The following is a 26,463-nucleotide window of genomic DNA, read 5'->3' as shown; positions in this document are numbered from 1 at the left end:
TAGAATTAATGATGAAAACGTACCTAATGTTATGTCTGTTGTGTTTTAGGGAAGTAAAAAGAGAAAATATTTCAATATATATACTGTAAATAGACACACATACTTAGATATTTTATTACTGCCATCACCTGTTTTGGTTTTTATATTCCAGTTTGTACATTTATGCAAGTTACACTGATTTGCTTTAAGTACAATGACCAACAAATATAGCGCCCAACAGAGTGCTCTAATGACAACGACAGCACTTGAAGGGCTGGAGTCACAGGCAGTTTTTCGTTTCATTAACCGGCACTGAGATAAAAACAGATCTGCACCAGCTGTGAATAGTTACAGTTAAAAGCATCTTAAGGATACAAAAATAGCCATTTAGTCTTTCCTTTTCATTTTTTCCTTCTTTCTGTTCTACAGTATATACACAATTCCATAGCTGTTAAATAAACATGGTTTAGATTGGGTTTTTATAAATACGCTTTTCTAAAATAGTTGATCAGCAGTTTGTAATGCCAAACAGACGTGGTTTGTCCTAAACAACTGGCTTTGTAAACTAGGCATTACAAGGTTTAGCAAGCGAGCTTGAATTGCAAGTTTAACAGTACACAAAGGAGATTTGTGAGTGTAGGCATAACACAAAATACCAAGATGGTACAGCCTAAGAAATGATGCAGTTTTTCCCTTTACGGCCTTTTTTCTTTTTGGACTTTGTCCATTGGTCATGAGGAAGAGAAAACATGCCGGCTTTACAGCTAGAAAGGTCATCGGTATAGTAGTGTCTTTCGGGTCTGGGCTGAGGAATGGGCTGCCCCAAGAAAAAGCCCTCTTCTTCAGAATCAGATGAAGATGACGAACAAGTAGAACACCAGTCGTCTTCGTCGCCATACAGGCCCAAAAAGCTCCCTATTGCTTGGCCTTGTCTGTAGTCTGACATGGCGGCAGCATTGGGGTGACCGTGGAGGAAGTGATACCCCTTTGATCCAAGGGCGCCTCCTTTATGAGCCACTTTGTAGTTTGTTTGTTCTCTCTCCTTGGGCAAAAGGTTGAGAGCGTTTTCAGAACGGGACTTGCGACTTCGACGCCTCCTGTGCTGGTGGTTAGGACGACCCGACTGGAGGCCCTGCTCCTCAAAGTGGCACGCCCTACGACGAGTCCGCTCACTCATAGGGGGCTGGCGCAGTGGCAGATCGCAGTAACGCCCGTTGTCCACCACATCGTCTGAGAATTTGACTTGCTGAGGTCGAGACTGGGAGCGTGCTCTCCTTATGGCAGGGACGTGTGGTTTCGGCCTGTTCTGCAGAGGAGTTTCGTGGTCTTCTGCAGCGGTTTCCACCACATCCTCCTGCTCCAGGCTCTTTAGGGAATTTGAACTTCGATGTAACATGGAGGAATTGAGCGTACCCATATTGCTGCTTTTCTCACAGTCTTCTGTCTCAAATTCATGGAGGCCTTGCAAAGAGTATACTTGAGGTCGAGCTATATAGTCGCCGCAAACAGAGGCACCTGGAAAGGAGAAATAAATATTTTTAAAAAGTCTTTTTAAAGGCATTATTTTCCTTTGATTTACCATGTTAGGTTGTTTTCCTACTCACCAGTAATATTGGACAAAGCAAGGGACTCTATGGAGTCATGGACACCTTTATCAGTCTTCTTGAACTCATCTGTTATGCACTCCAAAGAGTCTGTGTACCACTGTGGCTCCTCCCCGTTTAGGCCTCCTCCAGCTGCATGATCCAACTCTAACTCCTGGATTTTCCTGCTGCTTGCCGGACCTGGATGACTACCATAAGCAGAGTCCCCTAACCCATCCTGCGACTGTGCCCAGTACATGTCATCTTGGTACTTCTTATTGACCAAACCTCTTTTCCCCCCACTCCCACTACTGCCACTTTTTGAGGGCTCCTGCTTCTTGGCATCTTTTTCTGCAATCCAGAAATTGGTGGGTCGGGAGTCATTTGCTTGCTGGAAGACTCCATGCTCGCCAAACTTCAAGAGCAGCTGAGTCATGTAGTCTTCATGCTCGGCCCACTCTTCTTCCTGGTCTACCACGGCCTCAGTCTCATCACCGTGCCCCCTCCATAAATGATCCTCTGAGAAGTTCATATGAGCAATCTTGTTGGTCAGGGTGTCGTCGGCGTTTCCACTGAGGCCCTGGAATTTATAGTTGACGGTTGGTGAGAAGAGGAGAGACTGACGACATTGGTCGGCAGAGCGACTGCTCTTGCCTGTGCGCACGCTGCAGCGAGTTTCACGTGAATGTGCTGATTGGAAGGCGGAATCAGAAGAGTCTGAGGCATGCACGTCTTCTCCGACAGTGCAGGCTTTGGAGCAGTAAATGTGACCATGGTATGGTAGGAAGGGGCAACCAAGTAGAGGACTCTTACACTGGGCACAGCTGAAGCAACTCTCAGTGGCATGCCAGTGGAGACCGTCATAGGTCATTTGGGCGTGATCAACACCTGGGAAAAAAGGGTAGAGTTTAGAATGTTGATCAAGTGTGTAATGCTTTGGTTTAAAAGAAAACCTAAAAAAAATTGAAGCTGGGAGCAAGCTCTTCAAAAAGCTACCTGTGCCGTTTCTACTTGCCGTGGCCCCCTTTCGACCCCCCCCCCCCCCCCCCCCCCACACACTCTCCCCCACTACTCCTGCCAACCTGGTCATACTTGCATGTGCGGCTTTTGCTTTGGTTTTATCTCAACAGCAATCATTTTACTTTTTGGTCCCCTGGGGGTGACGAACAGGTCTATGTAATTTCTAGAATGATCTACACCAGTAAAAATTCAGATTTAGACCTAAGTGCTTTTTGTTAACCACACCCACTTTCCTAATATTTTCATATCATGTTATTTTGTTTTGTTCAGCTTAAGACAACTATATATATAGATATATATGTATATATGTATGTATATTTTATTGTATGTAATATTGTATGTAATGTATGTAATATTCTATTCCAGTTAAAATCATGCAAGCAACAGGGGAACCACACTTTTGCCTGCTCGCCACACCAACTCTGCTCAAATCTACAACTTCTAATTCCAACACTTTTCCCAAGTAACCTCCCAATGATGCTTGGAGGAGTTTGAAAGCAGTAGATCAAAAATCCTTAGGAGTTTAAGCTTTTAAGTTTATTACGATGTTCATTCCTCAGAAAAAAACAACCCCAAATCGGTATTTTGATCCATTCACACATTTCTGAGGATTCCTCTAAAAACCTATGCCCCTCCCAGCTGTCAGCACTGCCAGCACCGCCCCCAGGTTAACACACACTTTATCCACTGAGGTAGTGGTGATCAGCAAAAACTCTTTCATTTTAAATGCACTATATGCACATCTATCTTTACAAAAGTTTGGATGTTTTTTGTTTTTGTGGGCAAAACGCAGGCGCGCTGCAGAGGCTGGCTCAAGGATGATGTCATGAAATGAGCGAGAGGCGGTGCCTCAGAGATCCAGTCTTCTTACTTCCAGGTTGGAAAATAACTCAGGAAAATAATTAATTAATAATTAATAATCGTTTGCGTGTCTCAGGTATTATATTATCATACATGAATATGGTTTACTAAGGCTTAAGAAAATCATGGTACATGCCCTTCAAACATTTAGCTGGTACTAAAGGTGTTTCTTTTCTGAAAATGTAAGATGGCAGCCTCTTCTTGAAGTCAAAGGTCAATGAAACTTTGGTCATGGTTATAGATTTAACCTGGTGGTGTGTGTGAAATTTTGTGAAGATCACTGAAACAAAAGTTTTCTTTGTGGGTAAATGTGAAAATTGACAAATATTAAACTAGTTAGTGGATTTAGAATTTTATTTTTAACCCCCCATAAGAGATTTTTGCCCCATTCATATTTTACAGTTTCACCTGTTGCGATGACATCTTTTTTTAGGGGAGGGCAATCCCTCCAGATAATAGTTGCGCGCAAATTTTGGCGAGTTGTAAGTATGTGGCGGGGTCAAATTTTCACTCAAAGCCGCTGTTAGGAAAGAATTGCATCAACAATATTGTCCTTGCAGGCCAAGACTGCTGCGGGTCAGAAGGATCTTACCTATGTGTTCTCCACAGGCCTCACAGTATTCGGCATAGAGAGACTCGAAGCAGCCACAGCAGTACGGTCTGCCATCCTTCATGATGTATCGCTGCCCTCCCAGAATTGTTTCACATTCAAAACAAGAGAAGTGCTTCATGTGCCAATGCCGGCCCTCTGCCTCTGTGCATTCATCAGCAAAAATGATCTGTGGAAAACGTGCAGTGTTGGATTTATAATATAAATAATTTCTCAACTGGGTTTTCAAAAGGCCAAAAATGACAGATATGAATCCTTCTGCATGCTATTTTTTTTTTATTCACTCATGCGGTTTCTTTACCTCATCACATGCGGAGCAGCGAGGTTTGAGTAACTCAGCATGGTGTCTTCCACAGTGGATCTTTCCTTCATGGTAAAAGTAAATCAAATCTACCAGCAGTTCTCTGCACGTAGAGCAGGCAAAGCATCCCGGATGCCAGCATACGCCAGAGCTCGCTCTTGATGCAAATATAGCCATTTCTCCGCCGTTGATGTTTTCGCTACACTGCAAGCAACATTAAAAATGTTTGAAAGTCCCTCAGAGACTGTCAGTTCCGGTGGGCAAAGTGGGAATATTTCAAAATGGAGCATCGTCGATGCAACTTACAAGCTCACAGATGTTGTTCAGAAGATTGCGGGGTAACAGTTTGACTGTTCCCCTTCCCAATGCTTCCTTCTTCCTCTGGATACTAAACATGTGGAGCTCCTTCTTCTCCTCCTCGGTGAGCGACTGGCAATAGCGAACCTACAAAAGGATGCAATAAGTTGTGCATGGAAAGATCAAGCTTTTGACTCACGATAAGCATGAAAACTATGATGATTTCCACTTTTCTGCAAAAACAAAATTGTATTTCAAGTGGGACCTTTCCATAAATCTTCAAAGGATGCTTTTGCCAGAATGTGGCAAACATATTAGCAGTTGTAAACTTAGGTAAGACTGACAGAGTTCATACTGGAGCATGCTGAACAAAAGCAACCCCTGACCCCAGGTCGCCCTTCCTACACACGGCAACAAATCTCCACCCACAGTCCCTGATGGAGAAGCTCATTTTTACAACAGGCCTTTTTGATGTTTTCTAAAGCCTTAACAAGAGAGAAAGCAGACGTTTACACAAACAAGGGCTGTGTTTAGAGGGAAATCAAGAGGATGGGCAACAAAGGAAGAGAAGCAGCCAAGTCGAAGTGTGGTGCCAGTGCGGTGGTGGCATCGTATAAAGTCTCTTTCAAACCGCATCCTTCTCCCCTGCTGAGCAGGCCTCATAAAAACCACTGCTATGACAGGAATCCCTCTGGTGGGGGGGGGGGGGGGGGGGGGGGTGTTCTGGGGGGGGGTTCTGGCAAACATCATAAAGCCATCAAGTCAAAAGTCACATTGTGCCCACACTACATGCTTACAAGAGGGTGGAACACAAAACCTCTGCTGTGAAGTCAACACGCATGCCAAGGACTCACTTTTGGTACAGAGATAGTGGTACTTCTGCACAGCAGGAAACAGATCCAGCAGCTGACTCAAACACCACCAGGAGTTTACCCTCCTCTATGCGTCTACATGTGAGGATCAGTTATGAGCTGTGCATGGAAACTTCAACATACAAATGGTTCTCACCTCATTATCATGTGGTGGCAGCTGGTACAGGAGCTGCTTAATTCTGAATTTCTCTCCCGGACTGTTCACGTAGGGAATCTTCTCCTCAGGAAGGCAGGAGAAATATAACTGGACCTGGAAGAACCGATACATCTAGGTTATAGATTTTTTTGCAATATTTTAGCTGTTTTACACCACACTTAACCTCTCATGCTACGTTCATACCAGGCTTGGAAACATTTTAGCGACTAATAAAAAAAAGTCTATGTAAACATGTTTTGGGCTTCACGTTTAAAGTTCGTGTTCACGAGTCTCTACCCAAGATTTTAAGTCAATTTTCTGGCTCTTTGTACAAAAACCGCCACCATTGAACGCATGTTGAAAGTCAAACAGTTCTTCTCAGTTCACGGAAGTGCCAACCTTTTGAAAATTGATCATGGAGGAGAAATTGATATTTTTTGGTGCCCGGGTGAACTGTATGACTGCAAGTCTTTGCTGTGAATGTAATAACCTGGAATGAGAGTTGCACCATTTCAACATTTCACACCAAGCCACCTTCAACTGTGCTGTACACATGCTAGCAGGTAGCAACTGTCCAGTGTGAACACTGCATGCTAAGAACAAGTTCAAGAACCGCTTTCGTGAACATGTCCGGTGTGTACATAGCATTACTTACTATAGTACCAAAGACTAAAAAAGTGTAAGCATTGAATTCTTTATTTTGGGGGGAATTTTGGACGCCAATTTAGATCAATATGCAAGTTAACTGTACAACTTAAAATAAAAAGTCAGAATATTTATATGCAGCTTTGTTCTATCCTCAAACCTGCAACATAATTTAAGGAATATTAATATATCTGTTACCCAGTTCAGTAAAAATGTCTTTAAATAGATGAATAATTACTCTATGACTAATATCTGGATTGGTTTCTTCTCTCACTACCAAAATATTGACATAAAAAAAATTATGAAGTGTAGCACAAGTGGTTAGAACATTGATTTACAGTTTATAGTTATAAATTCTCAGCAGTACAGAAAAAGCAAATAAGCATTCAAACCATTTTTCCCCTTAGGAAAATGAGCACTAAATCATCAGTATGTTATAATTCCTTTTTTTTATAAACCGCTTTGGAAATGTATTTGGGGAGCTTTCTTGAACTTTTCCTTGACCCACTTCTATGTTTTCTTGTAAAAAGAATAGCACCACTCCTGAATCTACTTCAGATTTCAGATGGTCCAATCAGTTAAACAGCTGGTTTTTGTAGGATATGCTCATCCCTGGGGCGCCCAGGACCAAGCAATGTGTCTTGCATCCTGACCCTTGGAGCAGGCAACTGAAATCTAAACTTTATGAGGCGGGGGCCATTACATTCAGCCAGATAAAGAGGTGGGATGTGTCTGTTTTGTGTGTTGTGGGACTTCTTGCAGCTTCGAGTGTCTAGAGGTTGGAGGGTCATTTCAACACCCCTACTGCCTCCGCCATAAATTATGCACATCTTCATGCCGCCGTTAAATTGTCATCTAGCTCCTTAGGGGCTGTGGAACAGTCGGCCATAACCAAAGGACCTATGTGGTTTGACACTGCAATGATGACCCCTAATGCACAGCCCATTTAGGGAATTGGCAGCAGTAAAGGCATTACAGTTGACCTCTGGTTTTTCCCTAAACAAAAAGCCATGCATGTTTAAGTCTTTGGGTTTACTGCTGCTGAATACTCGTCCTCTCTAACCCATCACCCACTTATTGCTTTCATGTGTGGGTTTTTTTTTTATGAGCAAAGCTGGATGGAGGGAGATTGGGAAAAGGAGAAGTAAGTAAAGAGTGATGAGAGTGAAAATTCCTAAGTGCCACATCACATTGGCTGCCCTCAGGACACAACTAAACAGGCCCAGTTAAACGATAGCCCGTTGATTCCTTATTCCACCAGGAGCAGCAGGCTCGGTGCACCAAGTCCTCCTCCAAACAAACCTCAGATAATCACAAGCAGACATTGCCGCACCGCAATGTGTAAATGAAAGTACACACATCCTGCCAGTAAGAAAGAGCCTGACACTGACAAGAGTACACCAAACACAAAAAGAGCTTGCAGGTTTTCTGAAATAGGTTGTCTTTTTCACAGATGCCATGTTTTAGAGGCTGATGTGTTATTTATTAATGTGATGAATGCCATTTATCTGGGTCAGCAAAATGGGCTGTAAGGGAGCTAAAATCAGGTCAGGGCTGTTTTTATTCTCTGTCAGGGGATGAACATTACTCACCATGATGGCTTCGGGAAGGAATGATTTGTGAAGTGTTGAAACGAACAGTTAAAGAGAAGTATGTCATGCAGCTTTTTCAGATCAGAAATGGGCCAAACCATTGAAGTGGCTGCAAATGGTACTTGCAAACAGCACAACAAACACTTGTGCTAAGGAAGAGACTGCTTACCTGCTCAGGCCGAAGGCCAGGTGGTACCCAGGCATACTCCTCCAGCGCACAGCCGGAGTCGTCGTCAGATGTGGAGCTGCGCTGGAAGCCAGAGGTGAGCTTATTGACTTTCTGCTCCATCATGAAGTCTCGCTGGCGTGCCCCACTATGGAAGCCAGCTGCTGTCCCCGCTGCACTCATCAGACCCCCTTTCTGTTACAAAAACAGAAAAAAACATAAAGATTTATAAAAAGAATAAAAAAAATGCGTTTTCTTCCTTATTTAAACAACTAGTCAATCCACACAGTAAAGGACAGTCTAAGGACAGGGATGCCCAATTTAGTTAAGTCTGCTTAGTTTAGTCATTACCTATTTGAATTCTATGACTTGTTCTTTATGATTCATGTTTTTAACGCAATTACCGCCACGAAGCCCACTAAGATGACTATTGTTGTAAATATTGGGCTATGTCAATAAAATTTAATTTAATTGAATGAAATCCATAATTAGCCTGGGTTTTCAAAAGCCTAAACACATCATCACCACTTCTTTCATTCAAAGTCCAACTTTAAGAGCCAATTATGGCATCTGAGCAGGCCTTTTTTGTTGGTTAATGTCTAGTGATGAGTCTTCCTACATAAAAGCTCCCATATAGAGCACCACAACCTTTCACTGCTATTGTGGTGGCAGTTTAATGCGCGCCCTCCTCGTGCGGCTTCTGTGGATCCAGAAATCATTAGGAAATTCCCAAAGCTTCATGAGGTAATATCCGATCTCATTATGCTGACAATAAACAGAAAACCATTTAGAAATACACACATGAGACTTAAGCTGTGCACTCTCGGACATGGCTCGTTACTCAGTTCACCCACTTATATGAAGGCATGAGTCGCGATCAGGCACTGGTTTCTAAATCTTTGGCTTTCTTTTGGGCTTTACATCATTTTGTGTCCTCCTGAGACTGGACACATGGGATCTGAGGCTTCAGAAGTTGAGTGTGAAGTCTGAATAAACACAGGCCTGGCCTGAAGACAGTCACCATATGGGGAATGTCTTCAAACCTCTTATCTCTTTTTTTTCCTCCCATCTTCTTTTTGTTTTCTAACCTGCAATAAGCATCTGATAGTTCTTTTATCTTTGACACAAAAAAGCAGTGACAGACAGGTAAAAAGGTTGGTACGGGACAGTCCGGGTAGACCAAAAAATCACAACTGAGCAAGAAGATCAAAGCGTGAGAGCATTCACTCATAGATTTAAATGAATTCAAACAATTGTTTGACATAAAATGTTTACAAATTCACAATCTAAGATTTTGGCAGTGCCGGCAAATGAAAATGCTGGTGAATTAAGTATTTTTGAAACACAAAACCAAAGCAGAGCCTTTATCGGCTTCATCCAAACAGCAGTGCTTGTTGGTCAGAGTTTTGGACAACAAGGAGATGATAAATGTGCGTCCAGTTGTAGGCAATTCTCACAGGCTTTGGAGTCTGGCTGAGATCAAATAGGGAAACCCAGCCACCCTCCAGGAACCTGCCTTTTATGCCACCTCCCCCCAAGCTTCAACCCCCCATGGCTGGTGAGGGCAAAGAGGAGTCCAGGAGGACAGCTGAGAAAACCAGGCACAGTGAAGCACAGCCTTTGAACAGAGAAAAATGGCCTGAAAACCAACAGTTCTTCCTAGAATGACTGATTTCAGGGCTTGAGGCGGGAATCCACATAGATTTAGTACAGACACCCAATAGAACCACTGGACCATCTAATGGATCTTCAAGGACAAAGTAGCAACAATGGTCGTAAAAGTATCAATGGCCGGCATGTTCTTGCAAGTCTGCCCAGTAAATTATGATGGCTAGCAGTAGCTGCTGATTCATTCATAATGGCGTTGCGCCACAGAGTGTCAGGTCAGGTGTTTGAAATATTCCAGGAAAAGGCTTCTCTTGTTCTTAACAATAAAGTCATTGTTGAGAACACCAAAGGCTTGTTTGTCAAACTGTCTTTTATTTTTGGTTCCTGACATTGTGGTGAATAATCTCACACATGACGAGGATGAAGATGCATAACACCAGGTATTTGAAATGCATTCACGAATGCGTGTTTAGCCCATGACGTTCACACTGGACAAGCAGTGTTTTTCCGTGTCTTTTTCCGTGTCTTTTTCTACTGTTTACTTCCATATGTCCCCCACCTACAGTTAGAAGAGGCTCAGTGTGAAATGTTGAAGCTGTTTAAATCTTGTGAATTTTGCGCCAGGTGTTTTTTTTTACAGCTCTATTCCATTTCCATATTTCCTGGCTGGGAACAAACCCCAATTAATAATTAATCATGTTTAATTATTTTTCAAATGGTTGGCACTTCCATGAATTAAAAGGGATGCCATCCATACATCGTGACCAAATCTCAGTTCCTGATTGGTCAAAGTTGGACTGGGTTTCATTTACAATGTGCATTTAATGGCCGCGCGTTTTGTATGCAAAGCCTGAAAACAGTCATAGAAACTTGTGTAGCGAGGCTTGAATGTAAGAGTTTTAATTGCAAAAGCCCAAAGCACGTGTTTACATAGACTTTTCATTGAGAGTGGCCACTGGAATGAGTGATGCAGAGGCCGGTGGGAATTTAGCTCAGCAGGCGGATGTGTCTTTAGATCAGAGCGAAGGGTAAAAATGTGTATTTTTCTTTGTAGTTGCAAGTATTGACTCACAAATGAGACACAAAAAAAAAAACGGTAAAAAAATCAACCGTTGTTGAGAGGTTTGGGTTTCACATGGGGGATGACTTAACTTTAGGCAGGTCCAATCAGGAGAATTTACATCAGGTACTAAATCAGTCACCAGCTGCATAGATGTTTGCTTTGTTGGCCAACTAGCACCAAAGACGTCCAACGCAGCCAAACCTGACTCACAGGAATGTCAGGCGTGAACTTTAGCCAGGCCCTCAAATGGAACACAGGATGTGCCCAGCTTGGCGTTCAGCAAAGCACCTTTCCTATCTGACCACATTTTTTTTTCTTTTCACCGTCTTTTGGTTAATTTCCTCTCTTTGCCCAGAGGGCTTCCTTTCCCTATGAATGACAGAAGCACGAGCCAGCTCTTCTAGCTGTGATTAAGCCGACTCGTCCCTTCTTATGGCTGTTTAGGTTTGGCTCCCAACAAGGATGTATCCTTTGTCAAATTACTTTTTCAATTCCCCCCCTTTTTCACCCCCTCTCCCCCAATCCCCTGCCCTCCTCCCACACTTTCCAGACCCCTGCAGTCCTGAATGTTTAACAGCCTCTCACTCTTTTGTAAAAGTGCTTGTTAACATGGCTTTGGGAGCTGCAGGCCTGCATATCTGACTGATCTTCCCACAGGGGGCTAGAGGGCAGTGGGGGTGCGACCAGACTGGAGCTGAAATGGGATGACTAACATGTATGAAATAGTTAACGTTGTGTTGCACAAAAGGGGAGGAAGTTAAAGTCAGGCCAGGGGAAGGATGAAAGCTCAAACACGTCATTTATAAGGTCTCAGGCGGCTCAAACCTGAATGCATCCCACAAGTATCAAGGACCTTTGGGTGCTATAAAAAAATCAAACAGTGAAGCTTATATTCCAACAAGCTTTGTACAACATGAAAACATTAAAAGGTTGGACGCAAATGTGAGTCATTGAAGAGCAAAATACCAACTTGTTCACATTTTAAATCATTTTTGAATAGACCTTTAAAACTCTGGGACTTGATTTAGTTGTGGGCAGCATGTTATTTATCACCTGATCACATTCAAACCTCTATAAAACCTCATATAGAATTGACCTTAAGAACCCAAACAAAACATTTGTGTTATTTTCAAAAACCTCTCAGCAAACCTCAAACATAAGTTCCCTGTTAAAAGCTAGATACTGGAGCTTGAGATTTAACAAGCCCGCAGAAAGTGTGGAGGAAAAATAAGCAGCCTCTGCTCTGAATTAGGGTCTATATTCCTCTAGGAAGTGAATGATGGACATGCATTCAAACCAACACAGTGCTCTCAGTCAGTTTGGATCGGCCCAGAATGTTTAACTTGGCTTCTGCTGCCTTAGAATTGCCAGACAGTTGGAGAAAAAAAACAAGGATTTAACTTGTACGTCCCTACTTGTGCTTGAACTCAAATAAATGTGTTTATTTCTTTCCATTTCAGACAAGATAAAAAAAAGGTGATGAATTATTGCTCTTCTTGTACTGGCAAACATTTCCCAAAAGGTGACTCTGTTAACTTTTGGAACCTTGTTTGATATATGTTGTCCAAAACATGTAATGTACTCAAACGACACACAAAATGAATTTGTTAGACAACTGCATCCTTGTTTGAACCGACAGACTTGTGTGCATCTAAGCAAACCGAAAACTTGTAACTGAATGATTTTTGTAAAGGTGCTGAAAAGCTGCACAGAGGGAATTTATTTGTGGAATTTGTTTAGCAAAGAAAAGAATCGTTAGTAGCTTAAAAAAATAGAAAAGGTGGAAGTGGAGTGGATGAATGCAAGTTATCCATGTGGATGTGCTGCAGAGCTGCTCCTTTCGTGGTGTAGAAAGTGGTTTTCCAAAAGCAAATGGAATGGAATTGTGACATCCCCACACGCTAGCTAAACCACCTGCATGCACGGACCAGGCTCAACATGTATGCTACTACAAAATACTCCTTCAAAGTGACATGCTGTTGAATAAAAAACATAACTCAAGCATACTCATTGATGCCTTAGACTTTGTAAGGAAAACTCCAACTGGAGCACTTGTGTTTTGCACACTCCACATTTGTGGATCTTTACATAATATGAGAGAAATTGAAAAAAATGACCGTCACCAAATGGCATTTGAGGATGAGTGACAGAGCAATGCTTTACATAAACTTTTCTCTTAGCAGTTTAACCTTTCATCACAGAGCCAGAATGGATGCCATTGAGAAACCATTCAATCAGTGCTGTTCTTACCTAAGTTTGGCCTACTCTCCTGGGTCAAAAAGGGACAAAAAAAAGATCTTCTCACAACTATATCCAGCCCTAGTTTCTTTTCCAGCCTCTGGGGTCCATATCTGTGCAAGATCCTGGGAGCTCTAAATCCAGGACAGGAGTAGTCAGACTTCCAGAATAGAGCTGTCTGCACTGGAGCAGCCCATGTCAAATCTGAGAATGGAAAAAATCAGGAGATATCTGAGTAGACATGGGAGAGTTTAAGAGAGAGTTTCAAACACACATGTGTCCATGAGTAGCCCAACCAGATGGTCATCCCACCCGTGTTTCTCTCAGCCGCCACACCTCCTCCACCTCCTCCTCCTCCTCCTTCTTCCAGGCCCCTTAACCTGCAGGCCGGCCCCTTAACCCCAGAGCAGCCAGTAACGGCAGGGCATCGCAGAGCAAGGCGTCTCTGCACCGGAGACTCTGCTCCTGTACTTCAAAGCATGCTCCCAAATGAGAAGCACTAGCAAAGCTGACATGAACTAGGGTAGAGCGTAAAACACTAGTTAGTGGAGAGCTTCACGGGCCATCCTCAACTGCAGATTTTTACATTTTCATTTCACTGAAATGTCTAAAAAAATATATCAGTTTGATGATTTGAACATCAGGCCTGTGGTTAAATTTCACAGACACGCTTTATACGGATTTACTACCATCTTCAAAATCTCAGATTAGCCTCCGAGCGGATTTTATCGGTCAGTCTACAATGTTCTATAAAAGCCTTTATGTCTGCTTGTTCAGTAAAACTCCCCAGGAGGGATGCAATTGACCTCAGCCTCTCCTTCAACTCTCCCTGAGTGTCAGAACCAGGTTCTTCTTAAGTTGCCTCTTGACATCAAGAGGAAGCTGTTAATTCAAACTCTGCTCTTAATGGCTGTTTGGTGGCAAAGTTGGTGTGATCATTTTGCTTCAAAGTGAGAAAGAAGTGCAACCTTGTACAAATCAAAGCTTCTTCTTTGGAATGTTACAATGTTTCAGGCAGTGAGATAAAGCATAGGAGCTGTTTAATTAGGAGGAAAGAATCTGGGAACATGTTGAGCCAAAAGGAGATTTGGGAAACATTTCAGCACCAGCTTGAACATTTTGGATGTAATTCTCTAGATTGGATGAATGGTAGCTATGGATTTCCAAACCCCTTATATATTTTCCTAAAATAGTGTGTATGTCGAATCAGTAAAAAATAATTAAATCTGACATATTTTCTGGTATTTTTTGTACTAAATGGTGACAAGTGTTGATTAGCTTAGAGGTGTGTAGGTGCACGGACAATGCCACTGTAGGAGCCAAGGCCAGGGAGGAGTGGCGCCTTGTCACAGCAAACTTGAAGCTATTGTGCTGTTGCAAAAGACTCAGCACCCCTGCTCAATTAGCAAGTCTTCAAGGTAAGAACTGGCAATGCATTCCCCCTTCAGAAAATAAGATTAAATGAAATCACTTAACTAAAGAGTTCAGAGGCAGTGTCTGGTCTTTTAGATTATGATTTTAAACAATTTGTTCACAATTTCAACAAATTTTCTTTAAAAGAAAGTAAAATCTGAGATACTTTGTTAGGACAAACGTCCATAAACGTCTGAATTGGCATATAAACTCAACAAATAAAGTTAGACAACTGGCTGTATGGTAAAAGGTTGGACATCTGAATGGTCTAAAGTTGGAGAAGTACTGCATCCCTGACCTTTAACCTTAAAGAACACCACATGACCCATAAATCTATTGCCTGTGGGCTTTATGGCCCATACCCCAGTCATAGCCACAACGACCTGAACAGCATCTCACACCTGGTCTGAACCTTCCTACTGCTGTAAAAGGAGAAGAAAAAAGGGGGAAAAATGTACCCTGTGCTAATGGCCAGGAGGTTCATGTCCGGCGTGTTCTGACAATGACAGGCGAGGACGATCACAGTCCGAACCAACACCCAATGATAAAAGTTCATTCTTCTCTGACACGTCGCTTTAGACTGATACTCATCATCCTGGGATTGAGCCGTGTGAGTTGCCATGACATGACGACACAAGCACGACCAACACCCAAACATCACCGGTTTAGGTTTTGCTCCTGGGACATGGATTAAATTGGGGTAATGAAAGGGGCAAAGGGAAGGTCAGTCTCAACCTTCCAGTCACCAATGACAATTGTAAGCACCAATTTTCACTTCCATGTGAGCTGCCCTGTAAAAAAAAAAAGCATTCTTAAGGTTTAAAAGAATTGCCAGTGGGTATTAGCAGGATACAGGCTCAACAAAAGCTTCAGTTATAAAGGCCAATAAAAGCCTATCACCCTTCTGTAACAACAATCCTGTTTTAGGCCTTGAAAGAAGGAGGAAAAGGTCAACTGGTGGAGCAGTCAGTGCATTGATATTGACTTAGCTAGATTGGTGCTGACAAACCCAGGTCAGACTGTGAGCTTCTTAGTCCCATAACCCTCACATAACCCCTTTTTACTGTTCCACTCTGACACAATAGAGGCCACAGAGTCAATGTGCGTCTCACAAGTGACATTTTTCTAAAATAACACAAGAATCCATTTTGATTTAGCAATTGACTTAAAGATGGTGAACAGGTTGAGTGGGCTGAGTGAGGGTGTTAACAAAATAAGATCTGAGAGTTAAAGAACCAAATTTGGTGATAAAACATTGGCATTTCTAAGCTGAAAATCAAATTTGCAATAATAGAAAGCTACAATTGCTTTTGTATTTTGTAGGTTTGTGAAATGATTAAACAAAACTTAATATTTTGCATTACAACGTTGTAAATTTAAATGGTGACATGGAAGGATAACAACTGTCATGGCATTCCTATGTCCTGATGTTGAAGCTTTTTGCCATAAATTATTGCGAAAAGACGTAGTTTCCATATGCCGTTATCTATAAATTAAATCTTAGGTAAAAAAGACAGGCTCATTCTTCATCGTCTCCTCTTCATTCTTCATTTTTTAGCCAGATTTGACACCCTCTTGTGTAGTTGTAAAAGTCAGAGCTCATTGGCAACAATGGGAACCAGAGCAGCAGAGCTTCTGGAGCTGTTAAAGGGAGGAAGGCCCTTTATTTGAGGATGTCATAATTCAACAAAAGCCTGTGGCTGTCTGCACACAAAGCAGCCACAGGATGAATGGGGTTCCTCTTACACTACACACTTGCTCTAACAAAAGCAGACAATCAAACCTGTTCTGTGTGGTCTCTATGGATATGAGCAGGAGATGTGCATAGATATCAAAGTCCATGAATTTTAAGATGACACGTTCAAGCACTCTTTCTTTTTAAGCTGTCATTTTATTGTTTCATTTAAGTCCCAATCCTCCCCTCAGTTATGAAAGGTGGCAGCCTTTTTTTATTAAAAACACTTCTATGCCCAGGTTTGATTTATTCTTTGGTAAATGTAAAGCTCTTGAACATGAACACATCCTTTGACAGAAATTAACTTAAAGGCCACTTTAAGGCATCTCACACATATGGATTTTTAGAGTTTGTTTTAAAAAAAAAAAATTCTGCATTTTTCCCCCCAAACCTAGACTGAAACGGATAAGTGAAAGAATCTGCAGTAGCAGAGAACCCTTGGGTGTGAGTGGATTGTTTTTTTTTAAACAGATATAGTATTCAAAAAAAAAAAAAACAGGAAGAAAAGGTTGACAATTACCACATGTGGAAACATTCTCCAAAGCTGTTTGGCTTCAAATGGCAAACCATAGAATCCAACAATACACTGAAACACTTCGGAGCTGCCTTTTTAGGATCCCACTAATGACTAACATTCCAGAGGAAAAACTCTGGTACAGTCTTTTAGGGTGTTCTAATTAAACACATGCTACAGCAGTTACAGCACAGGGGCAGAACTCTGACAACTGGGATGCTTCTTTCCAACACAGCTTAATTTGACATAATGGAAACCATGAAAGTGGTAATAAAAGGGCAGAAACAGCTGAGAAAACAATGTTTCATACAGTTTTAGCTCATCTGGTCAATTCTGTTTTGAGATAAAAAAAAAAATTAAAGAGTCATTTTCACTTTTTTGTTTGCACTCATATGATTTTTTTTGTACCTCAAAGATATTAAAGCATATTACATTTGGTAAAAATGCAACAAAAAAAGGTTTTAAAAGTCAATAATGTTGTCTGTATAATTGAATATCTTATAAAGACAATTTTTAATGTGTGTGCATAAAGAGGTCAATATGTTTCCAGGTCTAAGAGTCAGAGGAAAACATTTACAAGTGTGTCTGTGCATATGTTTACCATATTTCTCTGGTGACTGACTCCATCACTTGATGGGAGTTTTGACACTTTTGCTGACATATGTGTCTATTATGGCTATAGAGATTCATAGGAGCTCAAGTTTCACCTTCAAAGCCTTTGTTTTTTATATTTTTTCATTAATTTAATGCAACTTTTTAATTGGAGAATTTACTTAACTGATAGTGAAGTAAAACTAGCAACTAAACTAAACTATTAACACTCGTATTTGCTTCCTGCTTCTATATATATGGCTGGGACTGGCAAAGGTTTACTCACAATCTACAAACTAAAACTTCAGCCAATCAGATTTTTAAAGGAATTAAAAATAAATTATCAATATATTTTCCATTTAAGTTGGGAAAGCAGGGCCACTCTACTTAAAATATTGCTTATTCAAACAATTTTTACTTAAAATATTCACTTTTGATTTTTTAACAGAAAATAAACTTTCCGACAATATTTAAGCTTTATTTTAGATTTTCAGTAAATTATTCCTAATGTTATGAAGCTCCACCCCTTTGTCACATTCTTTTTAAATCTCTATTGTCTTTTTAGTTATTAAGCAGCTGGATCGCTCCGTTGGTTAAATGCCGGACTGGCACATAGGAAATCAGGGTTTGTTTCCCAGGGGCATGATGAGCTTCAGCCAGCATCTGTCCTTGGGCAAGAAGTTTTGCACTACTGTCTAAATGTGAAGCCACAAGGATGTCCAATTCTGCGTCTCCCTGTGCTGGTCCCCAGCCCGGATACAGGGTTATGTCAGGAAGGCCATCCGGTGTAAAAATCTCTGCCAGATCATCTGCGTGAATCAGTGAAAGCTGATTTGCTGTGGCGAGCTCTGAAGAGATATGCCAAAAGGTGAACAACAACATTGTTTTGATAGTTTTTAACCAAACAAAATTGGTTTAAAATTAAAAGACTTGCCAATTTATTGATATTTAACTGAATAATGCCAAATTGTAAATCATTAAGTCATAAAATTTACATCTGTATTTATGAATGAATTCCCAGATAGGCTATTTCAACTTAAACCATTTATTTTAGCCATGTTTGTATAAATCTAGGCTGCTGCATGATTCATTCATTCATTTTCTTAACCGTTTATTCCCTTTCGGGGTCACGGGGTTGCCAGAGCCTATCCCGGCCACTTGGGCGTAGGCAAGGGATACCCTGGACTGGTTGCGAGTCTGTCGCAGGGTGGAATATCCTCAATCACACATCCATTCACTCTCACACCTATGGACAATTTAGAGTTGCCAATCAACCTATGTAGCATGTTTTTGGACGGTGGGAGGAAGCTGGAGATCCCGGAGAAAACCCACGCATGCACGGGGAGAACATGCAAACTCCACACAGAAAGGTCCCCCATTGATGTTGTGTTTTTCATGTCCCCCAGCCGGGACTTGAACCGGGGACCTTCTTGCTGTGAGGCAAGAGCGCTAACCACTGCGCCACCGTGCAACATGCTGCTGCATGATAACCTCTTAAACCAAACCTTCTTCAGTGATCAAACCCTTACCCTTACCCTTCTTTTTGCTTTTTTATCCTAGTTATTTCCATCAACCCATCCACTCTTTTAGCCTATTTTAGTAAATGACAGTTTGTGTGATTCAAATTACAGGATCTTATTAAATTTCATTGTGTTGATGGCAATTAAATCAAAATAAAACCAACCATCCAATGACTGAACCATCCAGTGCAGAGAATAGGAAGTCCCACCTCATAATGTCTACCTTTCCTTCTTTTGTAAAAACTTTCACTATGTGCAGGTTATTTTTATACATAAAGGGTTGTTCAGAGGAAACATGCAAATGTTAAAACTTAGACAGAATAAGTAATAATGTATTTATTTTTAAACCTGCCGAATGTTGTCCCTTCCGTACCTCTTCCATTCAATCCTTGGCAAGAGCCAGGGTGATGAAGGAGAAGAAGGAGAAACTATATTTTAGGTTAGGCTGATGTTGTGTTGAAAGAAGCCTACGCTGAGAAACACAACAACATGAAAGCCTCTGATTTATTCACTTTAACCCTTGTGCTATCCTATGGGGTCAAGATGACCATTGACGTGTTCTCCCTACCATGACAAAGGTGGATAAAGGTGGAGAGGATTTCATGTAATCCATGGACACCAGTGAAGATCACAAATCATTGAAGAAAAAAGTTCAGCGCACTGTCTAGTGGGTCTAGATGCCCCAACTCCCAATGGTAAAGTGCCTAGGATAGCACAAGGGTTAATATATAAATAAATACAAATAATAATACATTAATACAAGTAAATATTTGGTTTGTTTCTTAGATATTCTGTGCAAACTAGATCCTTCTGTGAATACTAGGGTTTTTCTGTTTGGACGGGAGATTCTGTATGCACACAGATGGCTGCATTATCACTTTCCAAATTATAAATCCCTGAAGAGTGGATCTTATTCTCGGAAACTATGTATGTAATGAGTCTGTTTTTGTCACCACCAGCAAACTATGTTGGAGTCGCTAATGCCAAACCATTTAGAGCCACAGAACATGGAGCTGATTAGAATGAAAGCTGCTCACTTAATGTTCTTTTTCATTGCAACAAATATCCCGCCAGTGCTGGACTATAAAAGCGTGTGCTTTCGTGAACACAGGACAGATGCACACATCTGCTGAGCTCATGTTTTCTTTGGGAGCCCAGCCCCTCACAGGAAGACAGTGCAAGCACAGCAAACAAAAGCTCGCCTCTTTGAAGTGGCCTCTCACCGGGAAGCCGCCATTGGATTGTTGTGGCCAAACCAACTGTTTCTGCATCAGCTCAGTGAGCTCAGGCGAGCCCCCCCCCCCGCCTCCAGCTGCTGTCCCGCTGCACATGTCCCCAGCTGGCCTTTGTCAACATGACTGCATCTGTCTGTCATCAAGCAATGTCCCTCTACCTGTGGATGACCACAAAGTCCAATTCTTCAAATCAGTCGTAAATAGAACACAAGAACTCTTGCAGATTTATATGTAAAAAATCTTTAAAAAGTGACGGTAGGGATGGCGGACAAATCCCTTACTCTATAAAGCTTTTACAAAATGTTTGGAATTTCTTTCCAAGATTAATAAATAAAAATAAAAAACATTGAAAGACCATTTCCTGCACTCACATAATTCTACCAGGAGACAGGACTCAATGTAAAGTTGGAACATTTCTGGAAAACAACAAAGAAAAGGTAACAACTCTAATGTTACTTATTTAAAGACTCACTCCGATCATCTTTAGATCTATTGTAAAAACGTTTCCAAGTGCTCTTTTAATGAATATAATAAAGTTTTTGGCCAAAATCAAAAAACCTGAGTCGTTTCTGCAGAATGGCAGAAGTTGTGGGCGGAGTAACTATGCCCCCAGTACCCATCATCTATTTTTTCACACATTCTCCCGCTAGCTTACAGCTCCTCACAACTTAACATTACAGGTGCAACAAAAACAGCGAGAAATATTGGAGCTATCCGGCCATTCAATTTGGAGCCAGATGCCAGAGGAGGAAAAAAAAGATGGAACTGTTTGTTTACAAGAGGATGCATCCAAATGAAGCATCATAACAAATAAGATATTTTTCAAATGGCATTTTTTCATCTGCTCCTGATTCACAATGATTTGAATACAGAAATATTCAGCAATGCTATTTTAAGCTTAAATTTCCTCATATATGTCCCCCATCATGAAAAAGTATTTAATAGAACGGACACACAAACAGCTTTTGCCCTCAGCTTTCCTAGAAAATCTCAGGAAATGCCTTCATTGTCAGCCCAAAACGCCTTGCATAGTCCCCCTTTTAAACCTCACTGACCTTTTGCTGTAGTCCACACTCACTGGCTCCACCCATCTGATAGCACAAACAGGAGGAATGAGAGCCTCAGGAAGGGGAGTGGGAGCGACCCGTTTAGCATATTTCTAGCCAAATGTCCGGAAAGCTTTAACTAAATCCCCTGATGTGTGCTGGGGGAAATGAGCTTGACTTTTTAATGACCATATCAGGGTTATAAAGTTTCCTTTTTGCTTTTTGTCTCAAGATTCTTGGCTGGAGACCCTTCAGATACAAGCCCATGTCACGTTATATCAGAAGAAAGAATCTCCATCCGTGAAATTGCTGACATAGTTTTGTGTCTGTTCTTCCCCTTTACAGGCATGTTGATAATAAGCAGCTTCGCAGAACTGCACTGTGGTTATTATGCACTACATGTGCAAAGCTCAACATTATGCCTATACATGGTGGTAACAGCGAAACATGTGTGTGGAGCAGGACTTTCATCAACGTGGTGGTCTGATTTTCTTTCTTTCGTTTTTTTTTTGGCCCTGCAATTATGCTGTGTGGTTACAAAAGATCTGCCGGTGCATCAAACCCCAGCGAGCAAGCCAAACCCTTTTCCCTCTATCATCCTGCAGCTCCTAATAAACAGAGCTGGGCCTCGAAGCGCTAAATCACTAACTACCTTTAATCACTTTAGAATAATGCTTTACATGTGGATCCAATGTGTGCCACTGCTTCAGGCAGATCCCACACTAACTCCCATGATGCTGGTTTAAGGCTGCAGTAGGGGAAGCACAAAGCTACAATCTCTAAAAACAGAGATTAGTTTGGTCATTTTCAATTGAAATAATTTAGCTAAAATTTTTATTTTTTCTTCATATGAGTGAACACTTTTAATGCTATAAGCCTTAAAAACCCACTCTGATGTAAATTGTGTTTTTTGGTGTATTAACATGTTTTTGTAGTGTTTTTTTGATGTTGAAGGACAAATATAAAGAAAATTAAGCTTCAAATTGAATTTCTGATTTTGTTCTTTAATTCAAATCGTTGTGAATCAGAAGTAGACCAAAAAAAGCTGTTGGAAAAAGCTAGTAGTTGTTACATGGAACCATTCACAAGGTCCACAAGCCACAAGCTCCCTGCTCCGCTCCATTCCAATGCAGACAAATAGATTCATGTACATCAATGTTTTCCTTGTCTGAGCTGGTATCCGGTTCAAAACTGTACAGCAGGATAGCTATCGCTCACTGTATTTTTTTGCACCGCTATTTTTAGATTGGGGTTGCGAAGGGCTGAAAGAGAGCACGAGGGAGTGCAGAAAGATGGATGCTGGGAAGTGGGGGAAGGTTTGTTCCACACCAACAGACCTGCCCACAACACAGAAGTAAATTCTACTACTGCTACTCTGGAAAAACCATGTCCTAGAAAACAAAACAAGTTTTTGTTTTTTTGTTTTTAAAACAGCATGATCATAATTAAAAGACCACAAAATTAAAACACTTTAAAATAGATAAAAATTTGAAGTAGATACGTTACCGGTAAACATATCTGCATTTTTTGTCATTTTTGAGTCACACATGTGACTAAGGTGGATGATTGAAAACTTTAGAGTTAAAAGAGCTAATCCTTTTCAAAGTCAAGCTAAAGTTAAGTAAAGTTAAAGTCCCATTATCTGTCACACACCTAGGTGTGTGAAATGTGTTCTCCGCATTTGACCCATCCGAAGAGCGGTGAGCTGCAGACACAGCTCGGGAACCATTTGGTGGTTTTCATATCCACAAAAACAAAAGCAATGGAAAAAGTTATTTTTATTCTTTGAGATCTCACATTTATTTACATGTTGTTACTTCAGTTGTGATTCCATCTGTCTCAAACACCTGAATATCTTAATTTCGTTTTTTTTTTTCCAGTTATCAATTACAATATTATGATTGCCTAAAAGCATGTGTACTACAAAAAACAATTTAAAAAGTTGTACTAAGATACATTTGGTTAAAGTTCATTATCCTGGGTTTTATTGCAATTCAAAACATTTTACTGAATCAGAAGAGAGTCTGTGGCAACCTTTCTAAAAAAGGTGCTGATTTTTACATTAAAAAACGATTTTTCTTTCACACTGTTGTCACACTGCCTTAGATTGAGTATTTTTGCTACCTGTCATTTAGCAAACAAGGACAGTAATTGCAGATTCATGCACCACTGGTATTTAAACAAACTATGCTTCTGTCAGCCCCCCCCCCCCACACACACACAACCAGTGTACAGTCAATGGATTCTGCTTTTTGCCATCTGACTGTGGCAACGCAACTACACCTCCCTGTGCAGAGCCATGAAAGACTGGCCTCGTCTGACAGCTCTTCACAACACTTGGCCCTGTGCTGCTCTGCTTTTAGCCCTTCTGAGGTGAGCTGGACCACGTCTGAGGATAAAAAGACTGCCAGAGTGTTATGGCTTGCAGGCGATTTAAACGGGCGCAAAGTGATTCATTCTGGCTTTGCACAAACAGCCTTCTGTGTTCATTTCATTGGTTCTGGGATTTTAAATCAACAGCGCCCGAATGTATACACACTGGCACCAGGCGGTGCGTTCCACCCATTCCCTCTCAGCTGGGTGTCTGCGACAAGTGCGTACACTCTGCAGCTTTTACACGCTTAAATAGGTGAGCACTCTTTCTGTCCATGTCAGGACGAAGACACACACGCCATGACAGGCTTATTGTTTATGTCTGAAACTGTTTTCATTTTGGTGATTTGTTTCTACTGCCACCAAGTGTGCTTATGTTAGAGGCCTATAGCGTCTCTGGTTGAAGCTACACGATGAGATCATATGTGGTGAAACTGCATCTGCAATCAGAAACTCAATTTTTTAAACAACTTTTAGAGGGTAAATAGATCAAAGAAAAAGGTCTTTTGCTTTCCAAATTTCTTAAAATGTATTTGGACACCATGGTGCTTCTTTTCTATTTCAGTTTTTGGAAATGGGAAATATGAACAATGATTGTGACCAATAATGCTGTTTTTAAATTACTTTAATAGCAGACTCACTTGTCCAAACACAGTATCTTAATGTCTTGTCTATTGTACATGTACATTTCTGTTTGAGTTAAACACCCAACTTCTCCTTTTTTTTTCCAATTTCTTGGTCAAAGTCCCACTCCAAACATCTTTTGATTTATTTTAAAAGTGTTCCCAGTGGTCTTTTAAATATGATTATGTTGTTTTAATAGACACAATCAAAATACCTGTGTTGTTTTTCTAGGACGTAGTTTCTGCAGAGCGGCAGTAGTTCATCAGATATTCACCTCTGAGTAGTTGGCTGACTGTTGGTAAGCCCACCCCTCCCCTGACATCCATCTGTTTAATGCTCTACCGATAGCTTACAGCCCTTTACAACCCCAACCATACATTACCCGTACAACAAAAATAGCAATCTATGTTGGAGCTATCCAGCCGTACAGTATTAAGCCAAATTTCAGCTTGGATGAGGAAAACAAAGATGCATTTGGTTCTGGTCACCAACAAGTGGATGCAACAGAATGGAGCTTTGTGAATAGAGCAGGGAGCTTTTGTCTTGCTACAGTAGCTTCACATCTGATTTTCTTTATATACGTCCACCATCATTAGAAAAATGCCACATGAACATGTTAAAAACACCAAAAACATGATTTTCTTTGATGTCTTCTGTCTTTACAGGCAGTCAGGGTGTCAACCTGCGATCTGGCCACTAGGTGACACCGCTACCTTTGTCCTGTAATGAACTGCCTCTCTCGCATCCGAGCCAGCAACTTTTCCCCAGCCGTCCCTCTCTACATGAAATGTTTCTCATCTGGCCAGTGTTCCAACAAGAAAAAAGAAAAGAAAAACTTTTTTGGGGGGGTAAGTGCTACAATCGTAAATGGGAGCAGTAACACTTTAAAAAAAGATTCAAGTACCATTACTTACAGAGTAATACCTTTTGAGAGGCACAGTTGACTCTGAGTAGATGCTGCAGTCAAGTGCTCTTTATGCAGTTCAGGTGGTCCAAAGTATAGTATCAAACATAGGGACGAGTGCCCCTTATTTTGCTTTCTTTTGTTAGCACAAAAATGGTTTCCATGACACATTAAATATGTCAAAGCAAAGACCAGGCCATCTCCTGCGCTGCTTCTTCAATCTAAGTGGAGTGCTCTGGGTTCAGTCGTGCTCCGTTTGCATCAGCTGTGCTCATAGTGACAGATATCTGAGCAGTTTGGTACAAGCCAGGTGGGTCTGTCCTTCTGTCAACCACCAAGAATGCAAAATGGGTTTAATGGCTTATAAAAGAGTTCACTAAAGCCCAATCAGAGCACAAAACTTAGCAGAAAGCTTTGGGTTTATAAGTATAAATATGTAGCAGTAACTACTCCCATATGTCTGGTAGTTTCACAGCAGAGGGTGCGCACTCAGAATGGAAATGAAAGTCATTTAAGGTATATGTAATTCTAAAGGTCTATGAGGGCTGATGAATGCTCAACTTTAGCTGTCCCTCGTCTCTTTTTTTTCCACTTTTATTATTGAACATGTTCACAAAGCACTTACTTACGTTTGAGTAAATGAATGGCAAAATATTTTTAAAATAACCAGCACATAGGTGTGATCATAAAATATTTCGAAAACTGCTCCACAGATCAGTATTGACTGGTACCTCTCACTGAGCAGCACTTTTGACAGTCAAACAGAAGTCAGTAGTTGACAGAGAGCGGTCACCAACTAAACCAGTTGTCACCAAAGTGACAGGCGACAGCTGAGTCCATACATCTGGAGGGCCCCAGGGAGCCAACACTTCTACACCCCTGACGCGTCTGACCGAGCCTTCACAGTGTGACAGGTATGAAGTTACTCCGGCAACACGCGCACGGAGCGCGAGACGAGTCTTTTTGGAGAAGTGCTGCGTAAAAGCGCAAAGCGGGGGGATTAAGATGGCACTCTATGCTGCTGTTTGAGTGTGAGAAGCATGCACTGAGATTGCTGCTCCAACACATCTTCACACTTCTGCATGAGTCAAATCGGATTCTTCTTTCATCTGCGCATTTAAATGGTTTGAAGCATAAACCTAAGGAGAACGTGATACAAACACACACAAAAAGACAGCATACATCTAATACCAACATCTAAAAAAACTCACAAAAAAGTCGATTCTTATTCCACTAACCTCCAAAAATGGTCACTCACTGCAACAGAATCCAGCACCAATATTCCTGATGTGAGGAAATCGATTGCGTCTCATTTGCATCACCAAAGTCCAGAGAGGCTGTAGCACACTAGCCGAGCCAGAGACAGTGCCTGTTCCTCGAGCACGAGGAGATAAGCTTAAACCCCTGAAACCGGCTGCACGGGAGACGCAGGGCGCGCGTAAATGCAACTTTACGCACGCAGTCCCCACAGCGCAGTGATTTCAGCCCCGGCACGGTGCGCTGTGGCGCTGTTCGGCGGTCACAGTGAGATGACATT

The 26,463-nt window shown here is 41.4% G+C and overlaps 1 protein-coding gene across 4 annotated transcripts; it reads right to left on the bottom strand.

The window, feature by feature from the left end:
* Positions 1-90: 90 nt before the first annotated feature.
* On the bottom strand, positions 91-26,463 carry prickle1a (prickle homolog 1a). 4 transcript variants are annotated; one of them, XM_023955660.2, is made up of 9 exons: positions 26,165-26,463; positions 12,984-13,175; positions 8,066-8,257; positions 5,660-5,773; positions 4,661-4,798; positions 4,355-4,558; positions 4,036-4,222; positions 1,584-2,450; positions 91-1,494 (listed from the first exon to the last, which is right to left on the bottom strand). In XM_023955660.2, the coding sequence occupies exons 3-9, from the start codon at positions 8,243-8,245 to the stop codon at positions 650-652; spliced, it is 2,535 nt and encodes an 844-aa protein (XP_023811428.1). In that variant the 5' UTR covers positions 8,246-8,257; positions 12,984-13,175; positions 26,165-26,463; the 3' UTR covers positions 91-649. The 4 variants fall into 4 exon arrangements, with proteins under 4 accessions (XP_023811428.1, XP_023811427.1, XP_078805435.1 ...); XM_023955659.2 differs by lacking the exon at positions 12,984-13,175 and having other exon boundaries at positions 26,165-26,433; XM_078949309.1 differs by lacking the exons at positions 12,984-13,175; positions 26,165-26,463 and adding an exon at positions 24,937-24,967.

Source organism: Oryzias latipes, chromosome 6 (genome assembly GCF_053564925.1).
Source record: "Oryzias latipes strain Hd-rR chromosome 6, Olatipes_Hd-rR_3.1".
NCBI lineage: Eukaryota > Metazoa > Chordata > Actinopteri > Beloniformes > Adrianichthyidae > Oryzias > Oryzias latipes.
Note: the sequence above shows the minus strand (reverse complement) of the source record. Positions and strands in the feature narration are given on the sequence as shown.